The sequence below is a fragment of the Hypomesus transpacificus genome, unplaced genomic scaffold, assembly GCF_021917145.1.
Source record: "Hypomesus transpacificus isolate Combined female unplaced genomic scaffold, fHypTra1 scaffold_42, whole genome shotgun sequence".
NCBI classification, from domain to species: Eukaryota; Metazoa; Chordata; class Actinopteri; order Osmeriformes; family Osmeridae; genus Hypomesus; species Hypomesus transpacificus.
The window spans coordinates 492,131-510,899 of record NW_025813938.1 but is presented as its reverse complement, the minus strand read 5'-3'; the positions used below and the strand labels follow the sequence as shown (position 1 = coordinate 510,899).

At 48.1% G+C, this 18,769-nt stretch overlaps 2 protein-coding genes across 3 annotated transcripts in view; one reads left to right on the top strand and one right to left on the bottom strand.

Moving 5' to 3' along the window:
* Window positions 1-322: 322 nt before the first annotated feature.
* LOC124464901 (E3 ubiquitin-protein ligase KCMF1-like) lies at window positions 323-7,997 on the top strand. 2 transcript variants are annotated; one of them, XM_047016810.1, is made up of 7 exons: window positions 323-491; window positions 2,228-2,395; window positions 2,681-2,820; window positions 4,596-4,697; window positions 5,080-5,260; window positions 5,916-6,216; window positions 6,527-7,997. In XM_047016810.1, the coding sequence occupies exons 2-7, from the start codon at window positions 2,365-2,367 to the stop codon at window positions 6,807-6,809; spliced, it is 1,038 nt and encodes a 345-aa protein (XP_046872766.1). In that variant the 5' UTR covers window positions 323-491; window positions 2,228-2,364; the 3' UTR covers window positions 6,810-7,997. The 2 variants fall into 2 exon arrangements, with proteins under 2 accessions (XP_046872766.1, XP_046872765.1); XM_047016809.1 differs by having other exon boundaries at window positions 323-462; window positions 6,527-7,995.
* Window positions 7,998-12,822: 4,825 nt separating this feature from the next.
* The window catches only part of slc20a2 (solute carrier family 20 member 2), a 30,133-nt gene continuing 24,186 nt past the window's right edge, over window positions 12,823-18,769 (bottom strand). Inside the window, exons 10-11 of the mRNA XM_047016720.1 lie at window positions 16,245-16,329; window positions 12,823-13,056 (exon numbers count right to left, since the gene is read on the bottom strand). Of these exons, the coding sequence (XP_046872676.1) occupies window positions 12,892-13,056; window positions 16,245-16,329 (250 nt within the window). The 3' untranslated portion in view covers window positions 12,823-12,891. The remainder of the gene's footprint in view (window positions 13,057-16,244; window positions 16,330-18,769) is intronic.

Genomic DNA, 18,769 nt, shown 5'->3' with positions numbered 1-18,769 from the left:
GTTTCCATCAGACTGGAAAATGGAAATTTCACCTAAAGGTTGACCAACTGATTTGAAAGCAGTTTTCCAGGGCCGAAGAGATACATGACTGCCCGACCTCTGATAACCAGAAAGCCTCTACTCTTCATAGGACGAGTGTATCAAGTGCCATGCTTGGAAGTGCATGTCACATATCATTTTCACTGCATAACAGTCACGTACTCAACTCAAACCTGATCCGATGAGACAAAAAAGAGACACGGTCTCCCCCTGGCGGTGAAGCAGCGTCATCGCAGGGGCCAATGACAACAGGGGGCGGAGGAGGCGGTGTGCCCAACCGGATCCTTCATGAGGGAAGCGGCCAGGGACTGGCAGGCCCGGCTTCTCCTCTTCGGTGTTGTATATCAGCTAATTGCGTGGTTGAAGACAAGTAGCCCAAGTAGGGGGGCTGTTTCAGTGTTCATAGGATGTCCCGTCATGAAGGTAAAGACGACCCATTAGCAATAGAATTGGTATGTAAGGCTGGCTTCCCTCGTCAGATTTGGTGGGGTTTTGTAGCTAGAAAACGACTAGCTACGTTAGCAGGCTAGCTAACGACGATTTGCTAGCCTGCTGGTAGTGATATGCATTTACATGGATGATACATGGATACATATGCATGATGGCGGCAGACACCAATGGTGCCCCCGTGTGTAGCTGGGTCTCTATATAGTGGGCTGACAACGCAATGGACGCGTCGCTTCTCCGGCGGTGCCCGTAGGGAATCTGAACAGACAATGTGTTAGTTTGCTAGCTAGCTAGCTAGAGCTAACTAGACTAGCAAAATCAACATGTGAGGTATGTAGCTACTTTGCTAGCTGACAGGTAGCTAGCTGAATGACTAGGCTATCATGTAGTGTCAGTTAGTGTATGAATGGGTGTATGATGGCTTGTGTTTGTTTGGCTGATCATTTATCCTGCCTGGTCACGGTATGTAGAGTTGGCCGGTCTGGTTGTTGATCATGGTAAACTGGTGACTGTACCCTAGAGGCTAACGGTAGCCACTACTAACGCACACACCCCAGTTAACCTTGCTACTGTGTAGGGTTGCTACGACCATGGAGCACCACATAGCTAGTAGAGCAGCCATAGAAACTATAGTAAACTTCTGCTTGTGTTTGAATGCGTTGTCATCAGCGTTTCGCACTAGCTAATATAGCTAGCCTAGCAGTAATGTACTAGCTAGAGCTAAGAACGAACTAGCTCGCAAGTTAGCTAGCTACAGCACTAGGCTAGTACAGTAGTGTTGGCTATGGTGGTTGTAACCGTACTAATGTTAGCTAACTGTTGAAGTACTTAAAATAGTGTGTAGTGTGGTCAGGTCATTTCAGCACGGCCTACAGTTTAGAGTCCCGTGTTAAGTCTGTGTTCATTTAAACTATTAAACCTAGTTTTTGACTAGCTATGAAACAATAGATTCATTTACAAGATGTTCATAGAATTGACTGTCATGCGGCTATTAGTTAATAGACCCATTGTATGGAGAAAGCCTCTAGAGTAATGTAGCGCTTGCACCAGCTGTAACAAGTTACTAGCTAACTTTACCAACACAAGTGGTTTGTTGCGTTGAAGTAGGCCTATTGGCTCAATGGTTGAAGAGGTTGTAAACGAAACATTTCAGTTGTAAATGAAAGTAGATATGAATGAATCCTGGATGTTTTACGATCTGCCATGGTCAACTTCGCAACATGCAGGGTCTCCATATTACTAGCAGTGGATATTGGTTTCATCTATAGATGTGTCCTGATTTATAGATATGACAAGTATGTGCAGCATATACATGGAAGATGTCTGACCATCTAAACATAGCCACTGCTTTATATAGCATTGGTGAGTCTCTGTTGTAGTCAGGAGATTGAAAGTAAAAGCTTTTGTTTGGAGAAAGTACCAACTTTGTGATGTCACGATCTGGCTATTAATAGCCCCATTAAATATAGATTCTAGAGTTTCTGTATATTGCTCATCCTGTGAGATGTGAAACTGAAATGTGATATGGTTGTTCACAAAGTCCATACATGTGTAGCATTGAAGTATACACACATTTGATATTTGTCATGTCACTTTGCAGTCTGTACGAACATATTGTTGTGATATTTCACATCACACTCTCCAACAATCTTGACATTATTAATAATTCTCTTTCTGTCATAACGTTGTAATAAAGCAGCATCCTCAGGCCTAAGAGCTTCTGTCTGTGTGTTCTCTGCAGGTGTAAGCTGCGATGCGTGTTTGAAAGGCAACTTCAGAGGGCGGAGATACAAGTGTTTAATCTGCTACGACTACGACCTGTGTGCGTCGTGCTACGAGGGCGGAGCCACCACCACCAGACACACCACAGAACACCCCATGCAGTGCATACTGACCAGGGTCGACTTCGGTAGGTCAGCCTGGCTCTGTGTGGCATCCTGAGCCTGTTTGAACATAGTCTGAGCTGTGAGCAGCCAGGTAGATGCAGCCTTGCTGGCTCCAGTGTGTCGTGTTCAGGTCACTCTTCTTTGTCTTGATCTTTTCTTCCTTTTTGTGGTCTTCATCCTCATCTTTGAGACATGAGAAGAATCTGATGTGCCTCCCTCTCTTCCCCTCCTTCTTCCCTCTCTCCATCCCCCCGAACCTCCACCCCTCCTCTCCCCCCTCCTCTCCCCCCTCCTCCTCCCTCCTCCAGACCTGTACTATGGCGGGGAGGCCCTGTCAGTGGAGCAGCCCCAGGCTTACACCTGCCCGTACTGTGGCAGGATGGGCCACACAGAGAGCTCCCTGCAGGAGCACGTAGCAGGGGAGCATGCAGACACCTCCACCGAGGTGGTGAGTACACCATCACATCTCATACTGAACCCCACAGAGAAGCAGACACCATCACATCTCATACTGAACCCCACAGAGCAGCAGACACCATCACATCTCATACTGAACCCCACAGAGCAGCAGACACCATCACATCTCATACCGAACCCCACAGAGCAGCAGACACCATCACATCTCATACTGAACCCCACAGAGCAGCAGCAGCAGACACCATCACATCTCATACTGAACCCCACAGAGCAGCAGCAGACACCATCACATCTCATACTGAACCCCACAGAGCAGCAGACACCATCACATCTCATACTGAACCCCACAGAGCAGCAGCACACCATCACGTCTCATACTGAACCCCACAGAGCAGCAGCAGACACCATCACGTCTCATACTGAACCCCACAGAGCAGCAGACACCATCACATCTCATACTGAACCCCACAGAGCAGCAGCACACCATCACATCTCATACCGAACCCCACAGAGCAGCAGCAGACACCATCACATCTCATACTGAACCCCACAGAGCAGCAGCAGACACCATCACATCTCATACTGAACCCCACAGAGCAGCAGCAGACACCATCACATCTCATACTGAACCCCACAGAGCAGCAGCAGACACCATCACATCTCATACTGAACCCCACAGAGCAGCAGCACACCATCACATCTCATACTGAACCCCACAGAGCAGCAGACACCATCACATCTCATACTGAACCCCACAGAGCAGCAGCAGACAACATCACATCTCATACTGAACCCCACAGAGCAGCAGCAGACACCATCACATCTTATACTGAACCCCACAGAGCAGCAGCAGACACCATCACATCTCATACTGAACCCCACAGAGCAGCAGACACCATCACATCTCATACTGAACCCCACAGAGCAGCAGCAGACAACATCACATCTCATACTGAACCCCACAGAGCAGCAGCACACCATCACATCTTATACTGAACCCCAGACACTCAGAAGAACTGCACAGCTGGAAGAGGATGTGTTACAGGATGTGTTAGAGGATGTGTTAGAGGATGTGTCAGAGGATGTCAGAGGATGTGTTAGAGGATGTGTTAGAGGATGTCAGAGGATGTGTTAGAGGATGTGTTAGAGGATGTGTCAGAGGATGTGTCAGAGGATGTGTTAGAGGATGTGTCAGAGGATGTCAGAGGATGTGTTAGAGGATGTCAGAGGATGTGTCAGAGGATGTGTTAGAGGATGTGTTAGAGGATGTGTCAGAGGATGTGTTAGAGGATGTGTTAGAGGATGTCAGAGGATGTGTTAGAGGATGTGTCAGAGGATGTCAGAGGATGTGTTAGAGGATGTGTTAGAGGATGTCAGAGGATGTGTTAGAGGATGTGTTAGAGGATGTGTCAGAGGATGTGTCAGAAGATGTGTCAGAGGATGTGTCAGAGGATGTGTCAGAGGATGTGTCAGAGGATGTGTCAGAGGATGTGTCAGAGGATGTGTCAGAGGATGTGTTAGAGAATGTGTCAGAGGATGTGTCAGAGGATGTGTCAGAGGATGTGTCAGAGGATGTGTCAGAGGATGTGTCAGAGGATGTGTTAGAAGCGTCAGGACAGGTTACCCAGGTCTGGCAGTTCCCTGTGCCCAGCCCCCACTACCCTCACATCCAGAACACGGCACGCACACTGGAATACACTTTGAAAGCTGTGTTCAGTATGAATCAATCCACACTGGTTGTTAAAGAGTGTGATGCCCCAGCCCAGTCAGTGTTGTGTAATGAAGTGTGCCTGGTTCTGTCTCCAGATATGCCCCATCTGTGCAGCGCTGCCTGGCGGAGACCCCAACCATGTGACAGACGACTTTGCTGCTCATCTCACACTGGAACACAGAGCTCCCAGAGACCTGATATCCTTTACCCTGCTGCCCCCCTGCTGCCCCCCTGCTGCCCCCCTGCTGCCCCCCTGCAGGGAAGCAAGAGTCTGTGTTTTAAAGGGACATTCCACCACAAACTCTACAAGCTGATTTAATGATTTGGGTGCATGAGGATTTCTCTATTTGTGGGAAGAAATGAGAGAGAGAAAATGAATTGGTTGCATCTGCTCTTAATCCTTGTTTTGTAGAAGGACTTGCATCACGAAGCAGGCTCGCCAGATCATGTTCTTTAAGCTTGTTTACAGTAAACACAGGCAGGGAAGGAGATACAATACTAGAGTGTTGTGAAAGAGATGTTCTTCAGAGAGGCAGGAGAGATCCTCCTGTGTGTGTGTTCTTTGACGGTCTTGCCCACGATGAGTCCAGCGGGGTGCGTCACGTAAGGAGGATGTTCCACCCCGGGAGGGGGCTGGGGGGGCAGCGGGCTCGCAGGTCCAACATGCACTTCACCAGCTCCACCACCGGGGGGCTCTCCAACACCCAGAACTCCTCACAGAGCTCCAACTACAACAGAGAGGCCATGGACCCCATAGCAGGTCAGAAACGCACTCTCTCATAGCAGGTTAGAAACACACTCTCTCATAGCAGGTCAGAAACGCACTCTCTCATAGCAGGTTAGAAACACACTCTCTCATAGCAGGTCAGAAACACTCTCTCATAGCAGGTCAGAAACACTCTCTCATAGCAGGTCAGAAACACTCTCTCATAGCAGGTTAGAAACGCACTCTCTCATAGCAGGTTAGAAACACACTCTCATAGCAGGTCAGAAACACTCTCTCATAGCAGGTTAGAAACACACACTCTCATAGCAGGTCAGAAACACACACTGTCCTATAGTGGGTGACAAGGACCATTGCTCAGTGCAAGCTCTGTGCTGGTTGCCATGGCAGAATGCGTGAGATGTAACCAGGGTCCAGAGTTAGAACCCGGGGGCGCTTGTTGGTTGCCGTGGCACCGTGTCTGGGCCCAGTTCCACAGGGCCTCGTTGTCATGGCTCAGGCTTCCTCGTCTCCGACCGGCTGGTGCTGTGTAGAGGCAAGACTGAGTGTAGAGGCAGGACTGCATAGAGATATGGGGAGGTGACTGAGTGTAGAGGCAGGAGAGGCAGGACTGAGTGTAGAGGCAGGACTGCATAGAGATATGGGGAGGTGACTGTGTATTAATGTAACCTCTCCCCCCCTCCTCCTCCAGAGCTCCTGTCCCAGTTGTCGGGGGTGCGGCGCTCCGCGGGGGGGCAGGTGAGCTCGGGGCCGTCGGCCTCCCAGCTACAGCAGCTTCAGATGCAGCTGCAGCTGGAGCGGCAGCAGGCCCAGGCTGCCCGGCAGCAGCTGGACACGCCCCGTGGAGCCCCCCGCAGCGCCCCCACCCGCGCTGCCCTGGGCACCGCCAACAGCAACGCCAGCCCCAACGCCAACCCCTGCCCCCCCCCCGGCCCCCACCCTGGCACGCACGAGCACAACACACACGCCGGGCACAACTTCCTGCTCAACAGGTGGGGGCAGAGACGCACGCTTCAGTCCTCTAGCAGAACCTCACTCTCCTCCCCCTGTGTTCCAGCCTCAGGGCTGTTTACTTATTCAATGACGATGAAACAAGAAAGATTTGATTGTTATTATTATAATATGCGTCTTTGTTCAGACCTTGCATGTTCTAATTTCCTCTCTCTGACTCCTACCTGTTCCTTCCATCTATCATTCACAATTCCACCTCTCCATCTATGAATTGGCTCTTGAATCTCTCTCTCTTCCTCTGTCTTCCTCTCGCTCTCTCTCTCCATCCCTGCTCCTCCCTCCCCCCCGCAGGCTGAGTGAACCTAGGCTGTCGGAGGTGGACCTGCAGGAGAGTGAGTCTGGTTGGGCGGACCGCGGTCTGTTTGTGACGGAGCTGCTGCTGTCCACGCTGCTGCTGGACCACAACGCCCCAGCAGCTCCACAGCACGCCGGACCCCTGGGGGGCTTGGCTGACTTCGGGGCCATGGGCTGCATGGATGTCATGACCCTGGAGGTGGCGCTAGAGAACCTCAACCTCAGAGAAGCAACGGCGAGCGCCATGAAGAAGCAGCCCCCCCCGCCGCCCCCGCGCTGATGCTCTGCCCCACATCCGCCACGGTGGCCAACTGCCAAGGGATGACACGTTTTGAAAACAAAGACTTCTCTGCTTCGGTTCTTTCCTTATGTCCTATATTGATGCCATTTCAGCCCTCCCCTCCCCTCCCTATCGACACGTTGTGTACATTACATACAGGAGTGAGAATCTGAACGCGAGAGAGCATGTGACAGACCACAAAGAAAAAAAACTATATATATCTATATATATATATCAGATAAATATATATGAACACTGGTAATCAATCATAACCCAATGTTTCCTTTAGCTGCAGGTGGGCAGCATGTGGTTTAGCTGTCAGATAAACCTCCACACTAACACACTGAGGACTTCTCATCAAACAAGATGCTGCTTGTGTTTACGGTTCTTCATGTGCTTGTGTGGTTGACCATAACCTTTGGTATGAGCTCCTTCCCCCTGTGTCCAGTTGGACTGCACCGTCACTGCAGAGAGCTCCTTCCCCCTGTGTCCAGTTGGACTGCACCGTCACTGCAGAGAGCTCCTTCCCCCTGTGTCCAGTTGGACCGTCACTGCAGACTGAAAGGGACGCTTCCAGTGGGGCACCTGATAACATGGTTTTATTTTTGGAGGTTAAGCGATGTTAAATGTCACAAAATTGTTTGATGGTCCCGATACAGACTGCTAATAAACTGTTTGTTGTTTAAATTTAGTTCTGCCCCCATTCAGTCTGGTATCACTTATGATTGGCTCGTGTAACTCAGATCCGATTGAGCTGTGGGGGCTGGATGTTTTGAGTTGCCTAGCTTGATCAAGATTCTGCAGACACTACACATGCCTCGCACACAGGTATGACAAGGCCAAGGACAAAAGATGTCATAAATGGAGCAGTTGCATAACTTGCTGTTTTAGAACTGACATTGGAAAAGTGTTTTTGGATACCGTTCTGTTCTCTATCTTCCTTTGATTCTTTCAAGATGATCCTCAGCGTTCCTCTAATTCAGAGGTGTTGCATGTCAGCGTGAGAGAATCACAAATGGTCAGCCTCATTCTTCATTTGGTCCATGTTTGAACACCATGGTATTCCTTCACTGCTACCTGAAGAAAAGCCATGAATGTTTTCTTGGGGTGTTTGGAAAGGCAACTACACAGCCATTCAACTTGGAGGACAATAAAATGATTTTGGATGGTAATGATCTAACCCAGTTCTGCAGTCTGGTTTGTGTGTTTGTGTTTATGGGCCAAGCTTGTGAAAAGAAAACCTTAAACACGTGAAGCCTGCGTAGCGGGCGGCCTGATTACTCATGGGTTAGCAGTGGGCCATGTAAGTGAAGGTCTTGGGTTCAAATCCTACTGGAGTCTATATGACCGTCCAAGTTATCCTCCCTGGGCTGTCCCAAGCAGAGATGGCAACATTACACAAATCCTTCACTCAAGTAAAAGTACAGACACTCGTTTCAACAGAACATAATACTTACATACATCTTTGTCCCCAAGTAAAGCAGAAGCATCTGCAACATTAAAGTGTATCTTTAAAAGAGCCCACTTTAATTTAACTTTCCCATAAATAAATGAAAATCTAACTTTGGGGGCCCCAGTAGCCCCACTTATCCAGGGGGCTACTGGGCCCCCCCCTCTATTTAGACTGTGCCAAGAATTTGTGGCACATGTTCTAGTGGCCAACATTCTCTCCTGTCTCCTGGGAGACACAAACTAAAACCTCCATTAGAAGTCGTGGCTGTAGACTTCAAAGAGCGTACTGTGAAGTGGCTCTCTGTGACCCTCTGTGACCCTCTGTGGCTCTCTGTGACACTCTGTGGCCCTCTGTGACCCTCTGTGGCTCTCTGTGACCCTCTGTGGCTCTCTGTGACCCTCTGTGGCTCTCTGTGACCCTCTGTGGCTCTCTGTGGCTCTCTGTGACCCTCTGTGGCTCTCTGTGACCCCCTGTGACCCTGTGTGTCCCTCTGTGGCCCTGTGTGACCCTCTGCTAATGAAGCGAGGTGAAGAACCCTCAGGGGTGGGAAACCACTGATTCCAAGTCTCAGTTACATTCAAGTACAAGTCCAATCAGACCATACCTCCACAACAACAAAAAACACAACATACTATATTTGATATTCTTTGTAATTTTAATTCCCATAATTTAATTTTTTTAATTGCTGACAATTTCTCACAAATGTTAATAAAAGCAACATTACAGTACGTTATATGCAAATCAGACAAGCTTAGTTAGATCTTATATGAGCCCAGGCTAGGTTTCCGAGGAACAGTTAAATAGCAAATAGTAAAAAGACACAGCAACACAGAAGAGGGCCAATCAAGATCACATCCTGTTACAGAGTGAGACATCCTGTTACAGACTGAGACATCCTGTTACAGAGTTAGACAAGACAGCATGCCGCTGACATGCCAGGAGAATATCATAAATGATGCCATTTCACTAGAAGTAAAAGTGCATCCTGGGAAAGAGACACTAACAGCTTTTATTGCACATTCAGAGAAAAGAAAATGGCACATTCTGGTTCTGCAACGCAACTGAGAGGATCGTCACAGTGTTAGACAAGTAACTTCCTCATTGGCAACTACACCCTTCGATGATTGACAGACAGATGATTATTAATGTTGATTGGTCAAACTTAGGTCCCTCACTGCCTTGTGCGGCACATCCCTTTCAACCTATCAGGACTGGAACAGCGTGGGAATAGAAAACATTTGGGTTTTGCTCCACATCCCAATCCAAGAGATTAAGGCTTTCCTCACACCAGAAGATATCAACCTCATCAAGCTTCCTTCTCCAGTAACTAGCTTTCCTCACAAACACAAGTCTTGAATCAACAAAAGTCAAGACTTTCACCAAAGACCCTCCTCTGACATGTATACATTTCGTCGTGGGTATAGTCTCGATAATCGAACAAGAGCCACATGATCTTACTTGCTTTCCACTATCTTGAGTCAGGCTAACACCAGTATTCTGCGGTCCCTTAGTCGGTTTAAAGGGTTGGTGAGCTGAAGGCTAGTTAGGATCCAGACCACTCAGTCCTAGTTTCATGAAGTTGCTGGTCTCAGCCCTGTTCTTGGTGTTACTAACGGAAAACAGGCCCTTGCTGATGTCAGTGGCTGCTCTGATGCAACACAAATAAACAACATGGATGTCACACTTTCAACAAGCCACCCCCAGTTGGGCAGCGAATGAGAAATAAGAATTTTTCATAGGGAAACAAAATTACAAAGTGATTTTTATCTAAAATTCAAAAATAAACATGGCAGTTGGAAAGTCTGAACTGTTGCCCAACACCGCTGTCTCTGAGGCAGGACAGCCAGGTGACCCTCAGCAGACCCTCGTGTGTTGGAGAGCATGCTCACTTCCATGTAAAACACAAGTACTTCCTAGATTTGTGATGACATAACCAGGATGATGTCATAACCAGGATGATGTCATAACCCCATATGGTCTCTCTGTGTCAGGCGCTCATGTCAGATATGGTAGAAAAATATATAGTCTGGATGAAATTTCTCTATTTATTTGCTTCACAATTGAATTGCACCCATACATGTAGTGTTACTGTGTGTATTAGCAGTGTAAAGTGACTGTGGGATCATGATTAGCACTATGAGAAAACACACAAAGAAACAGCATCACACTCATTCTAGACACTTCTGGTATATATTTTTTTTTCTTGCACTTGATAATTCACGGTTAATAGTTTTGTCTTTCATTGGCATCATTTGGCAAAAAATGGTTTAGTTACCCTACAACATGGTTACAATGTAAACACCACAGTACTTCTATATGGTTGTATCAGTCACACAGTAAACAACTTTATCGGCAAACGTCTTCTTTTAAGCATAGATTTGTTCATAAGACGAAAAAAAATGAACAAATTAAAAGAGATCAGCCACACCTTGCACTGGATTTGTTGAAAATTAAAAGCCATTTGTTTTTAATTTACAATTCAGATGACGTGGAAACGCTGGTGATCATCGGTAGTAGGCCTATCCCTCTAATTAGCTAGTTACCAAACAATAAAACCATAATCCCCGTGCTCTAATAAGAATAGGTATAAGAACATCGTACTTGAGTGATGAGAAACTGCCTGGCCTGAGTCAGCCTGCATGCAGGGGCTTCGTTAGAGGGGAGGTACCCAGGAAATGGGAGGTAACCAGGAAATGGGAGGTAGCCAGGAACTGGGAGGTAACCAGGAAATGGGAGGTAACCAGGAAATGGGAGGTAACCAGGAACTGGGAGGTAGCCAGGAACTGGGAGGTAACCAGGAAATGGGAGGTAACCAGGAAATGGGAGGTAACCAGGAAATGGGAGTACGAGAGAGATTATCTGACCCACTGAATATTTTAGTGAGGGGTTCCCCGAAGAAGTTTAGCATTAACTTGTGACATTGTCAGGGAGCCTCAATGTACTGCTGCTATCTGAAGACTTGAAATACCCTCCAGCCCTGTCACATGACTGGCTGGTTGGGTCGCCAGTTAACGGGTCGCCAAGTAACGGGTCGCCAGGTAACGGGTCGCCAAGTAACGGATATGTGTTTTTGTAAAGCCTGAAGAAGGCCTTTTTGTGTTCTATCATTCTGGCTGCTACTGCACTTTGACCACAGACATCTGGATCTTATTGGCATGTTGATATGACGATTAGTTTCTTAGTTTAGCATGGTTAGGTACCGCAACAAATCCACCCATTTTGATATTGAGTAGAGCCATCCTGCATTCAGCCACAAACATAGATATACGTTTCTAATATGCTGATCAAAAGGAGAATAATTTGGTTCTCAAGAGCAGTTTTGACTAATTTCTGTCAGCACAGTTGAGCTCAATTGATGTTTTCCTCAGTATACAGTTTGTGTCAAATTACTGAAACATGTACTTGAAACATTAATACTTTCATTTGCATGTTTTAACATGATCAGATAAGAAGAGAATATCACTTTTTGATGAGTTTTTGGTCCACTAGACTGAATAAACGTACATTTGGTTCTTTCTTAATTGAAGGTGAAATGAGAGACTGTTCTGGGTCTGTTTGGGTATCACTCGAGCTACGGATGTCCAGGAGGACTAACATGTCACTTCCTGCTGTCCAGGACGACTCCAACGTGTCACTTCCTGTTGAGGGCCCCCATGACAAGTACGTATAAAAAAACAAAACACTAAAAAATGAAATGAACCAAAAGCAATGAGGATAGTATTTACAGTAGACATTATAGTATATTTAAAATGATGAAATCCTCTTTAAAACTTTTCGGCGCAGACTGTTTGATATGTTATTTTAAATAAAAAAGGAAAATGTGCTCTTTTCCGCATGCCTCTGAGGCTTATCAGAGTCCCTGATGTCCGGGCAGGGCTGGAGAGGAGGTCAAAGGGAAGGGTCAGTTGACCACTTTAGTTGTTTTCTTAAAAGCAAGCTGCAGCACATCAAATCACGGTCAAATAATACAATATTTACAATTTTCGGCATTAAGAACTAGTTCACCGATTACACCACCACAGTTTATGCAATGACGGATTTACTGGTAGATTGGGTGGCATGTCGCATAATGTAGATTGATCTATTAATATGGTTTGGACGTATTGCCATGTCTGCTGTTTTAGAGTTTGAGTTTTCTAACGAGGAAACAACTTTGTCCTCTCCATGCACCATGGTAAGTATCACAGAACGGCTCCTAGTGTTTGTATATACAGCAGTTTGATCATTACGATTGACGACGTTGGTTACACACAATATTTTTGCAAAAAAAAAATGAAGAAAACAAAACAATAAATAATTGACGGATATGAAGTCAGATCTCTCTGGACTGTAACCCAGGCAGCATGTGATCCTTCCCTCCTCAGGTCAACCCCTCTCTCCCCTCACCCTCTCTCTCTCCCCTCACCCACTCTCCCCTCACCCTCTCTCTCTCCCCTCACCCTCTCTCTCTCCCCTCACCCTCTCTCTCTCCCCTCACCCACTCTCCCCTCACCCTCTCTCTCTCCCCTCACCCTCTCTCTCTCCCCTCACCCTCTCTCTCTCCCCTCACCCTCTCTCTCCTCCCTACGCTCCACCTTCCCTCCTCTGCTCCCCCCTGCCTGAGCCCCTCCCTCCCTCCGTCTCTCTCTCTCAGACGAAGGGCAAGATGCCGTACACGAACAGGGCCATGACAGCGGCACTGAACAGGCCTGCCAGCGGCACGGTGACGAACCAGGCCAGGAAGATGTTCCTGAACAGCCTCCAGTCCACAGCCCTCTGGGAACGGATCCATCCCACAGCCACCACGGAGCCCACCTGGAGGAGGGGAGGAGGGGAGAAGGGGGAGGGGGGGGAGGAGGGGAGGAGGGGAGGGAGGGGAGGGGGGAGGAGGGGTGGAGGAGGAGGGGGGGGAGGACGAGGAGGGGAGGGAGGAAGGGAGGAAGAGGGAGGGAGGAAGAGAAGAGGAGGAGGAGGGGAGGAGAACACAAATCAAAAGTAGCATGCAACAGCATTATCCGCTTAACTACGTGGTCCTGACATGCCCCAGGCTGCACTGGACTCTGGCCCAACAACAACAATAGCATCAGCTCCCTCATCTGACCAACACAGGTCAGACCTGCTCTCCTCACACTGTGTGGTGAGGATCTGAGTCCTGTTGTCAGAGAGATGTTGCTGGGCCAGAATCGGCTGTATGAGCAGGTCTGTCTAGACCAGGCCTGGTGTGCCCACAGCACTGAACACCTCAGTCACTAGTCAAGCTGACTGGAGCAGTTATGGTAATATCACTACAACATCACCAGGAGGAAGTCTGAATTATGCAGTTTTAATTTGCCATGGAAAGAATGTGTGTTGAGCATCCACACAGTTCAGACTTCTACAACAGACTCACCTTTGTAACACTGAATAGAATCTCCCATTCTGAAACTAGTGTGTGTGTGTGTGTGTGATAGCACGATAGTGAAAGGTCACATTACTGACACGTGCAATGATGCATAACAGCATATTTTTGGCTTGTGTCAGCGTGTGTGTGAGAGTATGTAAGTGAGTGTGTGACTGAGAGTGTGTGTGAGGGTAAAGTCAGCTCCTCCTCTAGGGGTCAGTGTAACCTGAGCTCCAGTACCTGAGGAGCTGCAGGGCTAAATCAGGACCTGTGGTTCCATAGACCCAGCGTGGTGACTGCTCTCTCAGTTAACACCAGCTCTGCAGACTGGCTGGGTGGACACTGGGGTGGAGCTTTCATTATACTTTTTGAAAACTGAAATCTACATAAAATTTAAGAAATTTGTATTCAACGTCTGCATCCACAGGTATTGAAAAATCTGTCCACCCTCATTTGAAAACAAAAGTGCTCTCCTGGAAGGAGAACTAATGGTGTGTTTCAATCCTCTCCTATTTGCTTGTGCTTTCTACTGTGTTTCAGTGGGTGTATCAGAGGAATGAGTGTGGGTTGGAGGGTGAGGAATGCCAGAGGTCGATGCACATGACCGTGAGTCGTCACATGACCACTGCTCATCCCAGACAGACAGGCTCCATTCAGCTCTCACACAGACTAAACACAACATCAAACGTTCAGGACAGATCCTGAGGAGTCGGACATCGTCTGTTTTGACCTTTTTGTCTAACGGTGAGTTTTTGATTAACGTCAAGGATCAAACTGAATGGAATCCCGCTGTCACACACGACTTGAAAGAGGACGACCTTCATACTACAGTCAATCTCAAATATACTCAACAACCCCATAGGCTAAATCTACAGTATAGATATAACATTTAAAACATCTGTACTTTCACAGAGCAGTTCTATTCATGTTCTAGTCATGACTGACTAAACACAACTATTTTCAGTCTGATTATATTTATTTTTGGTCATATAGAAAATGTAATTCTGTCGCTCCTCCGTGTCTATGTAGGTCAGCCTCTGACAAGTCCTCATTATTAAAAAGACAAGATCACATCTGGAAACAGGTAATATGTGTGAGTATGTGGTTATGAGGGTGTTACATGAGGTGGAATGAGAGGGATCAAGTCATTGGGGGAAGAAAGTCACAGAGAAATGGTTTGCACGTTGATCTTAAGGAATTGAGCATCAAAACTTAAAATCAATTTCACTTCAGTTTTGGTACTTGTGCCTTCTCCCCCAGCTCAGATAGAGACCATGTCTCTCTATCACATTAACTATATTTAATAACTTTCGACTTAAAATATATCCTACAATGTATGGCTGGTAAAAAATGTTTTAAAGCCAAAGCAGACTTCTACTAAGCTAGACACGTCCACGGGAGACAACTCGATTCAGTTGTGCTGTAGCCTGAGGTCTGCCATTGTCTCAATATAGCAGGTTTTTTAATCTAAATGAAACCACCTGTCGCCTGGCAACCAGAGTCTCTTTAAATATGTGATGTTCTTGTTAAACTGAGACAACAAATCTGGCCAATCGATAAGGATTTAAATTTTCCAGGGTTACTTATGTCCTGATCCACGACCCTGTGTCGTGTGAGTATAGACGGTCTAAAAAGCTTTAGCATAGTTTCCATGTGCCTGCAGGCTTGCCATGCCTAGTAAACTACCCTGTGTGGAAAGGCTGGGTGCTGAAGATTACTATAATGACGTCATTCAGAAAGTATATCAAAAACACCACTAATCTCAATTAAAAAATACGAATAAATAAATAAAATGCAAATAAAATAAAAAACGCCTCCCTGAGGAAAAGTGCACAAGGAGCTCAAAGCTGCAGCAGCAGGAGTTGTGCTGTTCTAGTCATGACTGATTGGAGCTAGGTGAAGCAGAGCAGAGCGGCTCGGCAGCCTGGACCTCCACCCCCCAGTACCTTGCAGTGGGTGGAGCTGATGGGGATGCCTACATTAGAGGCAACAAGCACTGATAGAGCACTCATAACTTCAATGCAAAACCCACTGTGGAGACAGATGAAACAGGTTGGGGGGAGAGAGAAAGAGAGAGAGGGAGAGGGAGAGAGAGGGGGAGAGAAGCAGAAGAAATGGAGAAGGGGGGGGGGGCACAAAAAAACAAAATAAACAGTAAGACAAAGGGAGAGGACATGGGAGCCCGCATGCCAGGACATGCTGTGTGTGTGTGTGTGGGGGGGAGGGAGGGTGTGTCGTCGGTTCTCTCAGTCTGGACTCCTGTGTGTGTTGAGGGATGGAAAGAGGGGTGGGAGCCCACGGCCCAGCAGGGACACCTGGTCTGACACGTCTGGTCTGACACGTCTGGTCTGACACCTCTGGTCTGACCGGAGAGTCAGAGGCCCAGGACATATCGCTGATGTCATTGTGTGACGACTGCAGATGATTACATCCAACAGACACTTATATACTGATCGATCACCAGAATAATCCCAGCTAAACATCTTATATCTTCATTCAGCCCTGTGCTGGCACTAGCAGTCCCCCCCCTGCTGCCTAGGGGGCAGTGTGAGCTCCCATCCCCCTTGAGACGCAGCGAGGCTGCGGGTCCAGAGCGAGGCCAGAGGGGTGGCCCCAGGCGTACCTTGCAGTGGGTGGTACTGACGGGAATTCCCACATTGGAAGCGAGTACCACAGTGAGAGCAGAGGCCAGCTCTATAGTGAACCCACTGCAGGAGGGGAGCAAAAACACTTCATCTTCACTTGATGTTACAACACTCACCATCACACAGTGCCCGACACACTCGCCATCACACAGCGTGCCGACACACTCACCATCACACAGCGTGCCGACACACTCACCATCACACAGCGTGCCGACACACTCACCATCACACAGCGTGCCCGACACACTCACCATCACACAGCGTGCCCGACACACTCACCATCACAAGCGTGCCCAACAACACACACGCTGTCCACTCCCACACACTTTCATCCCTCACACACACACACACACACGCATCATAGACACCCCCCCCCCCCGCCCAGAACATATTCCTGTTTTGATTTGTTCTCATTAATTTCCTGCAATAAATGAAACATCTCTTGATCTGTTCAACCGAAAAGGAGGATATCCAAGCAGGAGAAGGATAAGACTGAGTTTCACTGGTTCAACACACCCCTCACTTAACAGTAACCTACTCTACATGAACCCTCTCATTGTGTGAAGGAAGGACACCTGTTTCACAGCATTCTGGATTTGTTGTCAATTAAAATTAGCAGCCTGTAGATTTTTTCACTGTGGTGGGTTCACCTGACAGAACAGCCCTGTAGCATAGTGTCCTAGCAGCGTCTACAGAACAGCCCTGTAGCATAGTGTCCTAGCAGCGTCTACAGAACAGCCTTGTGGCAGAGTGTCCTAGCAGCGTCTACAGAACAGCCCTGTAGCATAGTGTCCTAGCAGCGTCTACAGAACAGCCCTGTAGCATAGTGTCCTAGCAGCGTCTACAGAACAGCCTTGTGGCATAGTGTCCTAGCAGCGTCTACAGAACAGCCCTGTAGCATAGTGTCCTAGCAGCGTCTACAGAACAGCCTTGTAGCATAGTGTCCTAGCAGCGTCTACAGAACAGCCTTGTGGCATAGTGTCCTAGCAGCGTCTACAGAACAGCCTTGTGACATAGTGTCCTAGCAGCGTCTACAGAACAGCCTTGTGGCAGAGTGTCCTAGCAGCATCTACAGAACAGCCTTGTGGCATAGTGTCCTAGCAGCGTCTACAGAACAGCCTTGTGGCAGAGTGTCCTAGCAGCGTCTACAGAACAGCCTTGTGGCAGAGTGTCCTAGCAGCGTCTACAGAACAGCCCTGTAGCATAGTGTCCTAGCAGCGTCTACAGAACAGCCTTGTGGCAGAGTGTCCTAGCAGCGTCTACAGAACAGCCCTGTGACATAGTGTCCTAGCAGCGTCTACAGAACAGCCCTGTAGCATAGTGTCCTAGCAGCGTCTACAGAACAGCCTTGTGGCATAGTGTCCTAGCAGCGTCTACAGAACAGCCCTGTAGCATAGTGTCCTAGCAGCGTCTACAGAACAGCCTTGTAGCATAGTGTCCTAGCAGCGTCTACAGAACAGCCTTGTGGCATAGTGTCCTAGCAGCGTCTACAGAACAGCCTTGTGACATAGTGTCCTAGCAGCGTCTACAGAACAGCCTTGTGGCAGAGTGTCCTAGCAGCATCTACAGAACAGCCTTGTGGCATAGTGTCCTAGCAGCGTCTACAGAACAGCCTTGTGGCAGAGTGTCCTAGCAGCGTCTACAGAACAGCCTTGTGGCAGAGTGTCCTAGCAGCGTCTACAGAACAGCCCTGTAGCATAGTGTCCTAGCAGCGTCTACAGAACAGCCTTGTGGCAGAGTGTCCTAGCAGCGTCTACAGAACAGCCCTGTGACATAGTGTCCTAGCAGCGTCTACAGAACAGCCCTGTGACATAGTGTCCTAGCAGCGTCTACAGAACAGCCTTGTGGCAGAGTGTCCTAGCAGCGTCTACAGAACAGCCCTGTAGCATAGTGTCCTAGCAGCGTCTACAGAACAGCCTTGTGACAGTGTCCTAGCAGCGTCTACGGAACAGCCCTGTAGCAGAGTGTCCTAGCAGCGTCTACAGAACAGCCTTGTGACAGTGTCCTAGCAGCGTCTACAGAACAGCCTTGTGGCAGAGTGTCCTAGCAGCGTCTACAGAACAGCCCTGTAGCATAGTGTCCTAGCAGCGTCTACAGAACAGCCCTGTAGCATAGTGTCCTAGCAGCGTCTACAGAACAGCCTTGTGACATAGTGTCCTAGCAGCGTCTACAGAACAGCCTTGTGGCAGTGTCCTAGCAGTGTCTACAGAACAGCCCTGTAGCATAGTGTCCTAGCAGCATCTACAGAACAGCCTTGTGACATAGTGTCCTAGCAGCGTCTACAGAACAGCCCTGTAGCATAGTGTCCTAGCAGCGTCTACAGAACAGCCCTGTAGCATAGTGTCCTAGCAGCGTCTACAGAACAGCCCTGTAGCATGGTGTCCTAGCAGCGTCTACAGAACAGCCTTGTGGCATAGTGTCCTAGCAGCGTCTACAGAACAGCTTTGTGACAGTGTCCTAGCAGCGTCTACAGAACAGCCTTGTGGCATAGTGTCCTAGCAGC

Excerpts from the sequence above, each read along its gene's own strand:
- LOC124464901 (XM_047016809.1), top strand. Across the intron at positions 2,396-2,680 it reads ACTGACCAGGGTCGACTTCG|ACCTGTACTATGGCGGGGAG; the intron begins GTAGGTCAGCCT and ends TCCCTCCTCCAG. Across the intron at positions 5,261-5,915 it reads GGCCATGGACCCCATAGCAG|AGCTCCTGTCCCAGTTGTCG; the intron begins GTCAGAAACGCA and ends CTCCTCCTCCAG.